Source organism: Coccinella septempunctata, chromosome 6 (genome assembly GCF_907165205.1).
Source record: "Coccinella septempunctata chromosome 6, icCocSept1.1, whole genome shotgun sequence".
Classification (NCBI taxonomy): Eukaryota; Metazoa; Arthropoda; class Insecta; order Coleoptera; family Coccinellidae; genus Coccinella; species Coccinella septempunctata.
The window spans coordinates 20,722,145-20,736,529 of record NC_058194.1 but is presented as its reverse complement, the minus strand read 5'-3'; the positions used below and the strand labels follow the sequence as shown (position 1 = coordinate 20,736,529).

The following is a 14,385-nucleotide window of genomic DNA, read 5'->3' as shown; positions in this document are numbered from 1 at the left end:
CTTCTTTCAGGGTGTGTGTGAACTAATGGAATTCTGAATTCGAATACCCTAAAGTGACGTGATCCTTTTTTGTGAAAGCTGTCCTTCGTTGTCTATGTTGGTGTATAAACCTGCGGTTAGCCGATAGGGATTCCTGGTCAGTTTTTATTCACTTTTTTTCCATGGCGTGTGGACCTATGGAATTGTGAAAGAAACCCGAAGTGCTGAACTGCTGTTTTCGACTTAGCCTATTTACTGTTAATTTCATCTTATTATTATTACCCTTCTGAATTCCATCATTTACTTGCTGATGAGTGCATTTATAAATAAATAGATAAATGAATGAATGAATGAATACGAGGATATATTAAAGAATTCTTAGCCTACTATAGAACCAAACAAAATTTCAATGTCAAAATATTTTATTACTCAACATATTCTCCTCTTAATTGGATACATTCATTACTGCGAACCTGCAAGGTTTCTAGACCTTTCAAAAAAAATGTTTCTTCTTGCTCTGCAAACCAGACCTCCACAGCTTTTATTACCTCCTCGTTGGAAGAAAATTTACCTTCTTTTAAACTTTTTTTGAGGAAAGAGATGATAGTCGGATGGAGCCAAATCTGGTGAATAAGGGGGGTGTTCTAGTAAGCAGAATTTTTTGCATGGCAACATGAGATTTGTGTGCAGTGGCGTTGTCCTGCAAAAACAAAACACCTTTGGATAGCTTACCGCGTCTTTTCTCTTTAATTTTTTCCTGTAGAGTGGTACTATTCATATCGAATAGTAATCTTCAGTTATTGTTCTACCCCTATCCAAAAAATCAATCATGATTACTGGCAATCCCAAAAAACTGAAGCAAGAACTTTTCCAGCAGAATTTTGGACACGTCTTGTAGAACCAGAGTGTCGCCATTTGTTGCTTTGTTTCTGGGTCGTAGAAATGTACCCAAGTCTCTTCCATAGTAACAATTCGGTTTAAGAAGTCTACATCGTTTTCAAATCGAGCATAGATCGAACACGATGCTTCTACCCTTGCACGCTTTTGGTCAACATTCAAACATTTGGGGATCCATTTTGCAGCAATTTTTTTCATGTCCAAATTGACGTGAACTATACGATGAACGCGTTCGTATGAAATATTCAGTGTTTGAGATATCCGTTTTAGCCCAATTCGACGGTCTGATAAAATCATGTCATGAACTGCATCGATATTTTCGGTGACTGACACAGAAACTGGCCTTCCCGATCGGTCATCATCTTCAATGGAAAATTTACCTCTTTTGAAGCTTGCAGTCCAATTTTTCACGGTCGCATACGAAGGGCATTGATCACCAAGAGTATTAAGCATATCTTCGTAAATCTGCTTACCTCTTAACCCTTTTAAATACAGGAACTTGATGATGGCTCGATACTCCAATTTTTCGATTTTCACAATTTCGGTGGACATCTTCTTTCTTTTGATTTATTGCGTAACTCTGGTTTACTTTATTGACCTCAAACTTCACACTTCTAATGAGTCAAACATTTTATATGCATGGAAATGGTCTAGCTAGGCTAGCTAGATATCAATACATCCTCGTATATAAATAAAGAAATCAATGAATGAATGAATGAATGAATGAATAAATAAATAAATAAATAAATAAGGAAATATATATATCAGTCCTGAGAAAATTCACCACGACTAGATGAGATGAACTTATTGCGAATATTCAGTCCAATGTGAGACCGTAGTGGACAAGCTATTTAACTATCCACGAAATGCGGGTGTGAGCAGTTTCACGAATGAAATTTTTCGCATATTCCGGAATATCAGACGACCAACGGACCTAACTGTATAACGGCGTCGTGGCCGTTCACGTACGTCCGTAATTTCAAAGAGTGATGGCGGCGTACGGATTTTTGCGAAGTAGTGACCCGGGTCGACCTCGACCTGCCCCGCAGTAAACTGCTCGAATACAGATGGGTGGAGTGCGCTTTGCACGTAACTAAATTCGAAATTTATTGATGAACTTTATCGCCGGTCGGCGGCGGATGCTGATGCTGGTGTTTATTTAAAGAAGTGATAGGGAACCTGATTGGAATTGAATTTTAATGAATAAATCTTCTCGGCGGCGCTGCATTTCATGCTTGGTGAAAAATGAGCTGGATTGGGCAGCTTTCATCTATAAGTTCAGCCATCATGCTTGGTTAGGCACGTTTGATAGAGATAACGACGATTTTGAGGACATTTTTAGCCGATTTCCAACTGAAAATTACTTTTCCTTCCATATTGATAATCAGAGAAAGATTTAATTCAGGGATTACCAACCTTTTCTTGGCCAGGGACCTCTTTAATATTATTCTTGTTAGCAGGCACCACCTGTAATAAACCGGTAATAAATCTGAAAATTTTATGGATCTCGATGCAGCCGCTCGGTCTTGACGATTATTTAATTGATTCCATCTTTTCGTAAATATTTCGATAGTCACCTTTCGTGTGGATTATCTCTCGATAACAATCACCGTAGATGGAAATGTGAAACATATTCTGAAAGAGCAACTCTTCTAGTAATGAATCTGAAAATGTTATGGAGCTCGATGCAACCGTTCGGTCTTGACGATCATTTAATTGATTCCATCTTTTTTTGCGACGTTCTCAAATTTTTCAGCAAGTTTGTATTGACTGTACTACTGATTCTATTCACCAACGCCATCTGTTAAACAGTTTGGTCTGAGAGCAGAGATTAATTCTTAAATAAAAAATTGTAAGTGAATCATTCGCGGACTTCGAATATTTTGGCTTCTGCTGACCACTGGTGGTCCAAGGACCACTAGTTGGGAACCACTGATTTAATTGACGAAGCAGACCCATGTGAATAATCAGAATCAGACTGCGATTAAAAATAGTCTTTCAGCTGGTATTCTTGGTTAAATTTCGTGGCCCTCTGGCCCTGCTATTTTACTATTTTCTTGCTGCAGTCTATACCGAGTAGTTAACGCTCATAGATTATATTCCTTGCTCTTTACTCGAGGGGTAACCACAACCACCACTCAGTACTCTCAACTTTAACTCACCCCGTCCTGGCAAGTGCAAGCTGGAGCGAAAGCCTGTGACCCACTGAAAGCAAGAAAGGAGAGACATACTGTTCTGACCGAGCTCTGTCCCTGCTGTGAGTACGATTCTTGGCTGGTGCGAAAGCTCGTTGAGAGTAGAAAACAGAGCGGAGAAGCGCTTCCTACCGCCGTGCCTTGTTCATTGACCTTCAAACCCGTAACTTTCGAGGCTGAGTTCCGATCCTTATATGCGCTAAGTGAAAGTCTTGATTCTGGCATAGGCGGAAATTAACATTTTTTGTGGGGGGGCACCCCTTAGGAAGGTCTGAGGTAATCGCACCCGAGGTAAAGATGTTGGGTGGAGAAGAAGTCCGAAAATTCCAGAATTGCTGTTTTTTACCGCTATTTTCTAATTTCTCTTTTTTTCTGGGGAGGGCACCGTGGACATCTGGGGGGGGGCACGGCCCCCCCTGGACCCCCCCTATTTCCGCCTATGGAATCCTGGCGAATGAATCGGTAATGAACGGAAGTCCGTTCGAGATCTAATCCCCTGTTCTTTTTAGAAGCCACAAGGGTAGGTTTGCTATTTCCCCTCTAAAGAACTAGAAACTGAATCACATGATTTTCGGCAAGGATTGTTTCCAAGCCCAACAAGTGTTTCGCTTCCATAATAGCATCTTCAGGCGGATATTGGTTATACCGTTTCTCGTATCCTGTTACACTGTTACATATCTCTCTAACCACCTCCAGGTTTGGCAGAGTGTGTAGTAAATAAAGCGTGGAATCGCTATCGTATTAGTGGAAATGCTGCATATACTCAAGGGGGTGGAAGAGCAAGAGCTACGACAGTCGCAAAAGATTGGCTAATACCTATTTTAGCCAGCGACCACCACCAGGTAGTTAATTTCTTTACCATGTTGTCTCCTTAAAAGGAGTTTATAGTGCGGAACTTTTTCGCCATCCGTATAAGGCGTAAAGAGGGGAAAGACTACCAGAATAAGGGGGTGTTGCCGGAACACTTGAACGATAAATAAAAGTTACGGATATTATAGTAGTTTCTACTTTCGTAGAAAAGATGGCAGCACTTAACGAACGTCTTTTTTCAATTTCACCAGGATACGGATTGTAGCCAATGGCGGGACTTCACCAGAAATTTCTTCATGTGGAAATCCAAAGAAGAGATAATTGCACCTCGGAAAGTTAATAACATGAATGAATATTTGTTTTTTAGTGAAATTTTTTTTTTATTTTTTTTCCGTTTGACGAATAAAAAAATTTGTGAATTTTCGAGGTGACTATCTGCTTGAATTGAATTATAATGTAAACCCCATATACAAGGTGGGCTTTTTAAAACGGAACTGACGAGATAACGGGCGGAATAAATTTATTTCGAAAAAATGCTCGGACACGTCGACTTTTGTTTCCAGGGGGACAACGGTTGTACAATACTTCCATTCGACCTATGCTTCACAATGCTATTTATTTCCATCGTAATTCAAAAACGGATCGATGAATTCATCTGATTTTCAACATATACAATCAGAAGGAAGGAACAAAGAGACTCTCGTTTCGTTTTTGAAAAAAAAATGAATATTTTTCTGTTAAACTCAGTTTGAAAATGGTGGTATTTATATATGAGTATAAATTCAAATGCATAAGTGATGGTTCGAAATGATCAACGAGAGTATTTTCTTAAAGAGACCTTCTTCATGATAACAAAAAAAAAATTTTCCTTGATTTTTGAAGGAAATAAGATTAATTCACCCGCCTCTCATCAAACTCCACCCTCCTATTTCTGAGTAGCCAATTACAATTTACTTTGCTCTTGCATTGAGATTTATGGCCAAACAGTCGACCAGCTTTTATGAGGGTTAATTTTATAATAACAAAAGGACGGGTGGTACTCGACTCTTGCAGAAAATTCAAAACAGACAAGATTTATAACATCCTCATAAATTTTACGTGAAAATAACGTTTTGGTGTCCGACTATATGTACCATTCTATGTACCATCATGTGAATTCTAAAAGAACTTTTAGAGTTCAATGATATGCACCTATATAAAACATATAATATTCGAAAATTCGTTATTTTTACGAGTCATCGAAAGTTTCGGCTGATATTGTAGGTAAGAGGGTGAATTTTAGTCCGTTTCATAGACAGTTCGAGCTTACGGAGCAGCCCTTTCCCATGCTGCTGGGTCCTGCCTGGCACCTACACACTTGCAGAGGTCCTTCAAGGCTGAACAATGAAAAAACATTCGTTAGGAGGAGGGAAATTCATGAAAGGAGAAGAGAGAAATTATTGACCTTTTCAAGAAAGAGAAAAGAAAACTCTCTCCAATGGCCCGGATTTCAATTACGGACCAGATGCTGCCCAACCTGACATCACTGAGGAAGAAATGTCCTCCAAGAAGTCATTTTCAGATATTTTCAGATATTCTCAGAAATAGAAAATCTGACTCGTCAAAGTTTTGGAATAAATAACTCGTGGGCAGCATGACAATGCACTTTGGAGGCAATGCAGGCAGGACTATCTAACATTTTCAAACTTTGGTTCAGTGGTGAAAAAAAATCAACCACTCCTTGCCAAAGTAAGGCGATAACACTGTAAGAACATTAAAAAAAATATAGGGGTAACCCGGTGCGGATAATTTATTGACCCTGAGTATCCATTCCTGGGAGCCTCTCCTTATGAATTGGTTGGGGACGATGGTTTGATAGAGGTCAAATGTCTCCAATCAATCAAAGGAAAGCTAAGGGACTACAAGAAACCGCACTGCTTCACCATCGAGGATGGTAGAATGAGGTAATTCTAAGCTAATTCGTTATCTTCGAAGAAATATCATTTTCTTTCATTTTTAGGCTGAAAAAAATTCATAATTATTTTTACCAAATGCAAGGACAATTGAATATCTGTAAACAAATTTTTTGCGATTTCGTTCTATATTCAGATGATGATTTTCAAATAGAAAGAATAGAATGTGACGAGGCACTATGGAAAAATATCATCTTGCCAAAGCTGGAGAAGTTCTATATGAATTGCATTCTTCCTGAATTAATAGATGGGAGAATACCAAGAGGAATGCGGGCACGGGATAAAAATGAAACACGGCGATAATTTTCAAAATAAAATATTTCGAATTTCAAACAGTTGTTTTTTCCCAGATCATCAGTTTCTAAATGATTATACCTATTCACTATCATCACAGCTATAATCATTAATTCAAGGCCTGTTAATTTGTATACTGCAAGATATTTCAGTTCTTTCTCGATCCTAAAGCATCATTAGCTGATGCAATGAAATGTCTACATATTTTTGTGCTCGTTTCAGGTTCTTTCATACCAAAGCTCGATTGAGAATTTTTCGATTTTCAACAATATTTATTTTCGCGTCTTTGTTACTACCATCGCGTTGAAACTCTTATAAGTGGAAGTGATTCGAAATAAACCAAATCTTTAGTAGACCCTTTTATTAGGGATAATACACATAAACTCAACTATCTCTGTCCCCTCAGGCAAAAGGTCTTGTAGCGAAAAAAGTGGGTGGAGCTATTGTCTCGGTGGGACGAAAATATGTTCAGTTAAAGAAATTTTCATATAGAGCCATCTAGCGGAATTCACGTTTCGGGAGAACGGGTATAACACCCTTAAGGTCAAATTCACAACTATATCGCTTCAACCCTTGGTGTTCTAACACCAAGGGTTGAAGCGGTTGAAGTTGGTGTTCTAACACCAACCCCTAAATTTTGAATAGAAAAGATCAATTATTTGACTAATTCATTCTGTTGTTACGATAGTAACAGTTAATTATCAACATTAGACAACGAAATAATCATTATTGGTAATTACTTTCCTCAACAATTAAGGTGGTTGTTTCGTTTGTTTCGTTTTAAAAAGCCCACCCTGTATATTAATGGTTTCTGACGTAAGATATTCATTTTTCCTTTTTGAATTGACCACTATAACAGGGGTCTACCCTCTTAAAGCCATTTCAGGCAGGTTAACCTTATGTAGACGTCAACCTTAATAAATCAGTACATATACAAAATCCTTTTTCATTTCATTTTAAATGTACGCAAATTCTCCAATTCCACACTATCCAATGTTTGAGGAGTGTATCTGAGATTTCTGGCACCGTTCACTGCTCGAGCTACTTTCAAAAAACAAACAAAAAGGCCCTTTTAACCATTCACGATTCCAAGAAGGTGAAATAAAGTACTTATCGAGTTTCATGCAATTCGATTATTAATCGCTGTCTGTAAATAATCGGTATCTGGTATCTTCGCACCGTCGATGACAGCCGAATATCTCATACGTCAATAATTTTCTCACCTCATACCCAATTATTGAATTTCGAGTTTCGAATGAACGAATCATTCCGCATAAAGTATCGTCTTTATCGGATGCTGTATTTATGCGAGAGCTCTTTGGGCCCAACTGAAACCGCCCAGTAACATCAATTACAATGCGATCGGGGAATAATTTCATTTACATCGGACACAAAACGACGGGTGATTTCAGAGTCGGATTAACCTAGTTAAGTCGGACGTGCATTGTGGTTGAAAATGTAACGGAATTATTTTATCAATTTCATATTTGTGATGAATACAGAGGCGTTATCCAAAAAGTTATTATTTTTTTTGTTGTTGAGAGGTGATCTTGTTTTAAAAGTTGAGTACTGTGACCACTTAGACCTCTTTCAGTTATACAGTTTGTTCTCAATTGACTTCCATTGAAACATTCTCGACCTCTTCTTCATACGTTTGCTGTAGTTGATTTTTTGGAGCCCTATGCAGCCGTTCGGTCTTGACGATTTATTTAATTGATTCCATTTTTTTGGAAATTTTTCGATAGTCACCTTTCGACTCGATTATCTCTCAAAACAATAACCCTAGATGGAATTGTGCTACAAATTCTGAAAAAGCAACTCTTCTAGTAATAAATCTGAGAATTTTATGGAGCTCGATCCACCGGTTCGGTCTTGACAATTATTGAATTGATTCCATTTTTTTGGAAATTTTTCGATAGTCACCTTTCGGGTGGATTATCTCTCAATAACAATAAGCGTAGATGAAATTGTGCTACAAATTCTGAAAGAGCAACTAACTCTTCTAGTAAAAAATCTGGAAATTTTATGGAGCTCTATGCAGCCGCTCGGTCTTGACGGTTATTTAATTGATTCAATCTTTTTAAAAATTTTTCGATAATCACCTTTCGAGTTGATTATCTTTCAATAACAATAACCGTAGATGGAAATTGTGATCTGAAAGAGCAACTCTTCTAGTAATAAATCTGAAAATTTAATGGAGCTGGATGCAGCAGTTCGGTCTTGACAATTATTTAATTGATTTCAACTTTTTGGAAATTTTTACGTATAGTCCATTCAAGAATGACTGACATCGCACTAGGCCTTGAAAGTCCAGACGCAGCTTAATATCTGGTCACAGAAGATATTCAGTAATTTCTGTAGTTTCAATGACAGAACTGGAATAACAAATATAACCTAGAAAAGTATTTGAAAACAAGAAATATTCAAATTCAGAGCATATTAATCGGCATTCAAAATTGATACAATTATGTTTTCAATTTGTGAAATTACATTAAGAACATAAACAGCAGTAAAAATTCAAATTATCAGCTGTCAGTGCACATATTCACATATAAAAGGTCTATAGATCACTTTTCATATTACCAACCTGAATTTCGCAACAGAAAATCTTTACTTATGGGCTATTACCAACCTAAATTCGATTTTCCATACCCACCCGAGATGTCAATCATTCTTGAATGGACTATATAATCACAATTGAAGTTCGCAAATAAAAGCTCGATGGTAATCATCAAAAATGAATATATTTGCGACGTTCTCAAATTTTGTATTGACTGTACTACTGATTCTATTCACTAACGCCATCTATTAAACAGTTTGTTCTGAGAGCAGCGGTTAAATTTTAAATAAAAAACTGTGAAACATCATTCGCGGACTTCGAAGTTCCATGTTCTAAGTTCGCGGACCATATTTTGGCTTCTGTGGACCACTAGTTGGAAACCACTGGAATAGAGAGTGGTGGTCTGTCGATTTCTATTGCTACGAAGTTTATCGATGCATTTTTGAAATATGCCACCCCTAAGCAAATCTGATTTCACAGGATTTTGCACCGAATTTCCTGGATATCATTCACCCCGATATTTTGTAACGTAAAATACGCCTCTGTAAGCGGTGGATTCTTTCGAACGGTTGTCAGATGTTTTGGCGCCGGATCTTTGATCACCACGTGGTATTGACCCCTGGGAGCTTCCATAGCAGAGCCGCGGTTATAACGAAACAAGACCATCTGGAAGTCCATCTAGGGCTAATTTACGAATTAGCTACCAAAATACTTTCAGAGAGATAATGTATTCATCGTAGATGACGAAAAGTAATGAGAAAGACGGGTAATTTTCCCTGTGCTTCCAGGAAAATGAGTTATTGCGTACATACGGAAGAACTTCAATACATATTTTTTCGATTTGTTCAGAGGCGATTGTTGAGTTTTTACTGTCACGTCCTCTCTTTTTAATTCGGGCATCTAGAAGGTAAGAGTGGAATATTCGGTCATAGATAGGATCACTCTGATGAATTTGTCGAAAATAACGCAGGATTTTCAACAGATTTAAGCCTGCAGTCTTTGGAATAGGAAAAACATTTTTGATAATTTGCAAAACTGACAACATTTTAGATGAAAGCAACAAAAAACTGACACATTGCTCATTATGCATTCATGCCTCACTTTTTCATTGTTGAAAACATTCTTCATTTAATATTATCAGAATCATTTAGATGAAACAAAGACGAATAAAGTTTGTCATGAAATGCCACAACCAAGGGGTAACTTCATTCTGAAGATGATGATCCACAGGGACTATAATTCAGTTTTTTCTGAATTCAAACTTTACAAGTTACAAGTTGTAATAAACTATATTGATAAAATATAGGAAACAATAGACACATTCGTCAAGAATAGTGATCTACATGAAAATATCGGATATCCAGCGAAGTAAAAGGTTTATCATAACCTGAAAAGAAAACCACCAAAAATTGATTGAGATGGAAATTGATATTCGTAACACATAAAGGAAGGAAATTTCATCAGTTAACACCGATAAATTTCATACATATGAGTTTCAAAACACCTAAAAATGAAAGAGATTAATTATTTCGAAAAAGAATTCACAAGAATCCTAGTAACTCAGAAACTGTTGACTTTTTATTGAAGGTGTAGGTGTGGCATACTGTTGAAATTTCCATTAAATAAGGTATTTAATAAAAGGCTGTTTACGCTAAAATAAAATATTTTTTGTAGAGAGTTCGTAGTCGAAAATCCCAACATTTAAATTTTTAGCACAAAATTGTTTTCTATGAATGATTAATTTGTCACTCACTGTGGGAGAATTTGTTTAAATACATTTCCAACTACGAATAGGGAAAGTGCAGGACTAATTTTTTTTCCGAAATTCCTACTTTTTCGGCAAATGAGCATGATTTTCTTGGAATCGCACAAAGCAGCAGAAACCTAGCACAAGAAAAGAAAATATTCGAAAATCAACAAGTGCTGAGCCAACCTCACATACCTCACAGTATAATTCTTTCATTGAAACTGTTGTAATCAATGAATTGTTTTTCTTTTAAAATATTTCTTTCTTTTTGTGAATGTTTTTTAAATTAGGGTATTTTCGATTTTTAATCAATATGAAAATGTTTCTTATCTCTATAACTTGCGGTGTCACCGCTTTACGTACAAACGGCTGAGCCGATTTCATTCATTTTATTGTTGAAACCTTTCTCATACTTTGTAGAAGGTTATAACGAATCACAAATCAAGAAAAGTTGCCAGGCACTGGAAAAATCAATGAAAATGAACTAAATTTTAATTTCGGCCGGAATTGTATGTTGGTTACTGGCTTTGAGTATTCATACTCGAGGATTAAGTATTAATACTCAAGGGTACTGGGTAGTCTACTCTATACGGACAGATGGCGGTTGACAGTTGGCAAATGAACAATTGATCTGAATTGATTTAACATCCTCAGAGTTCAGCTTATTGGTTAATCAATTATTGTAAGTTTGTAAATTGTACTGAATGAATAAATAGATCGCGATTGCACTTTTCATTTTACTTACTACAGGTAGATTCGGGTGACTTGCAGATTTCTTTGTTTTTACCATTTATGAGTGAAGGGACAAACTTATAACATTGTGTAGCGTCTTTTCTTTTAGTTTAACAATTAATTCCTGTTGAGTTTGCCGTGACCAGAGCGTTTGAATTGACAGGAAAAAATGGAAAAATTAACGAATTAACGAGAGTAAAAGCATTTTTTTATGGCCCTTATACTTTCTAGTGTCCATTTTTTTTCTGGATAAGTGGGTTATTGGGATATAAGACATGTCATGAAACAAGATGTTTACAAATTAACGGCAACACTGATCTCATTAATTTATTTTGTTGTTTCATAGGGTGACTTGGGACAATGCCGAATATATACAAGCGGCGCATTGGCAGCAGGAAAGATGCCGATTTTTCGAAGGACATTATTATTTACGTTATTTCCACAAAGTTTTGTTTAGTGTTTTTACATTTGAGTTGCAATATATTTACTTCCGCTGTAATAAGGGTTTATAATTTAATTTCCTTACCGAATTTCAACTATATAATCACAAATTCAAAATTTTCAAAACTATACAACGTCCAAAATCACCTATTTCATTTGAGAGTTGAGAAATCAATAGATTTTAACTTGTCACCCACCGAGTTGGGAGCCTTGGGACAAGTATATTTAATTTTTTTAAAATTTATATCGGAATTCTGAAGCATGGTATATATCCTAATCAATAGTCTGGGTCATTAAGCATACTTGTACCTCTTTCTCACATGAAAATAGGTCACCGTTTTCGAAATATGACAAGTTGAATTTTAAAATCGTCCCAAGTCACCCGAATCTACGGTACTTCAAATTTCGGTGGAAGAAAAAAATTTTTTAGAAAAGGGCACTGCAAGTTAAATAAAAAAAGTACATAATATTGTATGCTTAAATATTTATGTTACTTTTTTATATGAAGAGTTTGATACAAATACAATTCTTACTATTTTCACTCGATTTGTCTCTGTTTATACTAAGGGCGGGTTCATACAGCCTTACTGAAAACTTCTACCCAAGAATGGGACCGATCTAATTGGCAGATGGCGTTCGCGTGTTTGTCATCTGCTCATTAGATTGGTACATTTTTTGAGTCTTTGTTCTTAGGAAGAACCCACCATAAATATTCCTTCACTATAGCAGGACAATGTGTGCCGGGTCAGCTAGTTCCTACTAAAGCTCTTTTTTTTGTTTTGAATGTATTTTACTCATATTCTTCAAGTTCCGTTGGAAAATTCTTGAAAAGACCTGAAACGAATTATCTTCTTCGGGCGATGAAACCGACCGCGGGCAAAACCACGGAAGAGATTGTCGACTCGAGGAGTTCGTTAATTGAAGACCCGGTTAAAGCACCTCTACGAAAAATGGTAAACCGATGTACGTCCGAATTTCGAACAATCACGACAAGTACTCACTAAGTATATGCCGACACCCAACGACCGCAACCGCAACTCGTTAAATCATAATTATCTTATTCCCGATTATTGAACTCACGAGCGTAATTTATCGTGTAGTGAACCAATGGACCGCGAGATGGTGAATCTCCGTCCCGTAATCTTCATTCATCGGATTCTGTTTCAAATTAGAAGGTTGTGATGATATTTTAAACTGCGAAATGGATTCCCGGTGCCAATCAAATCAAAATTCTTCGGAAATCTGCGACCGGAAAAAAGGTAATCGCGCGATATTTTAACAGTAACCGCGTGCAGTGTGCGGCGAAAAATGGCGGTGCTTCGCTGCCACAATCGGGATATTTTCGAAATCCGCACAAAAACGGACAGGCTCCATACGATCATTCTTGAAATATGTATTCAATTATGACGCAGGACAGGATTATGGGTTCGAAGTAGGTCTTCGGATAGTGTTCGAATACTTTGAATTACCTATATGTAGGTTACGTAGATTCGGGTGACTTGGGACGATTGTTGGATTTGACTCGTTATATTTTCAAAACGGTGACCTATTTTCATCTGAGAAAGAGGTTCGAATATGCTTAATGACTTAGACTATTGATTAGGATATATACCATGCTTCAGAATTCGGATATAAATTTTGAAAAAATAAAATATACTTGTCCCAAGTCACCCACCGATTTGGGAGGCTTGGGACACAAGTTAAAATCTATTGATTTCTCAACTCTTCAATGAAATAGGTGACTGGGATGGTGTATAGTTTTGAAAAATTTGAATTTGTGATTATATAGTTGAAATTCGGTAAGGAAATTAAATGATAAACCCCTATTATAACGAAAGTAAATATATTGCAACTCAAATGTAAAACTAAACAAAACAAGGGAACTTTGATCTCTTTCATTCTTTGGTGATTTTTTTGTGGAAATAACGTAAATAATAATATCCTGCGAAAAATCGGCATATTTCCTACTGCCAATGTGCCGCTTGTATCTGTTCGGCATTGTCCCAAGTCACCCTATGAAACAACGAAATAAATGAATGAGATCAGTGTAGCCGTTTGATTTGTCAACAACCTTGTTTCATGACATATCTAATATCCCACGTATCCAGAAAAAAAATTACACATGCACAAAGTGAAACACATGTACAGGACACTAGAAAGTATAAGGGCCATAAAAAACGCGCTTTTACTCTCCTGAATTCGTTTATTTTTCCTGTCAATTCAAACGCTCTGGTCACGGCAAACTCAACAGGAAATAATTGTTAAACCAACCGAAAAGACGCTACACAATCTTATAAGTTTGTCCCTTCACTCATAAATGGGGAAAAACCAAGAAATCTGCAAGGGGGTAATTGTCCCAAGTTACAGAACTGTCCCAAGTCACCCGGATCTACCAGTAGGTATTTGAAATCAATTGCAGATAACTATTTTTATTTAACATCTTGAATATTTTTTCCGAAATGCTGATATTTCTTATACGTAGTAAACCCGTAGATCTACCTTTATTGGTAGATTAGTAGAACGTAGAACCTCGCGGTTCGCCCTCAGAACGGGCTCGGGCCTTCGGCCCCCATGGTTCGCAACCGAAGTAACTTGGGCCTACGGCCCTCGCGGTTAGCCCTTAGATCGGGCTCGGTACATAGGCCCTCGTGGTTCGTCAGAACGGGCTCGGGCCTTCGGCCTCTTGTATTTGCTCCCACGTAACTTGGGCCTACGGCCCTCTCGGTTGGCCCTTAGACCGAGATCGGTTCTTAGGCCCTCGTGGTTCGTCAGACCGGG

General features: G+C 37.2%; 2 protein-coding genes across 2 annotated transcripts in view; one reads left to right on the top strand and one right to left on the bottom strand.

The window, feature by feature from the left end:
- Positions 1-14,385, bottom strand: part of LOC123314697 (serum response factor homolog) — a 116,348-nt gene that overhangs the window by 5,098 nt on the left and 96,865 nt on the right. The window lies entirely within an intron of this gene.
- Positions 4,749-6,404, top strand: LOC123314698. The gene is made up of 3 exons (XM_044900002.1): positions 4,749-5,353; positions 5,769-5,824; positions 5,881-6,404. The coding sequence occupies exons 1-3, from the start codon at positions 5,207-5,209 to the stop codon at positions 6,134-6,136; spliced, it is 459 nt and encodes a 152-aa protein (XP_044755937.1). The 5' UTR covers positions 4,749-5,206; the 3' UTR covers positions 6,137-6,404.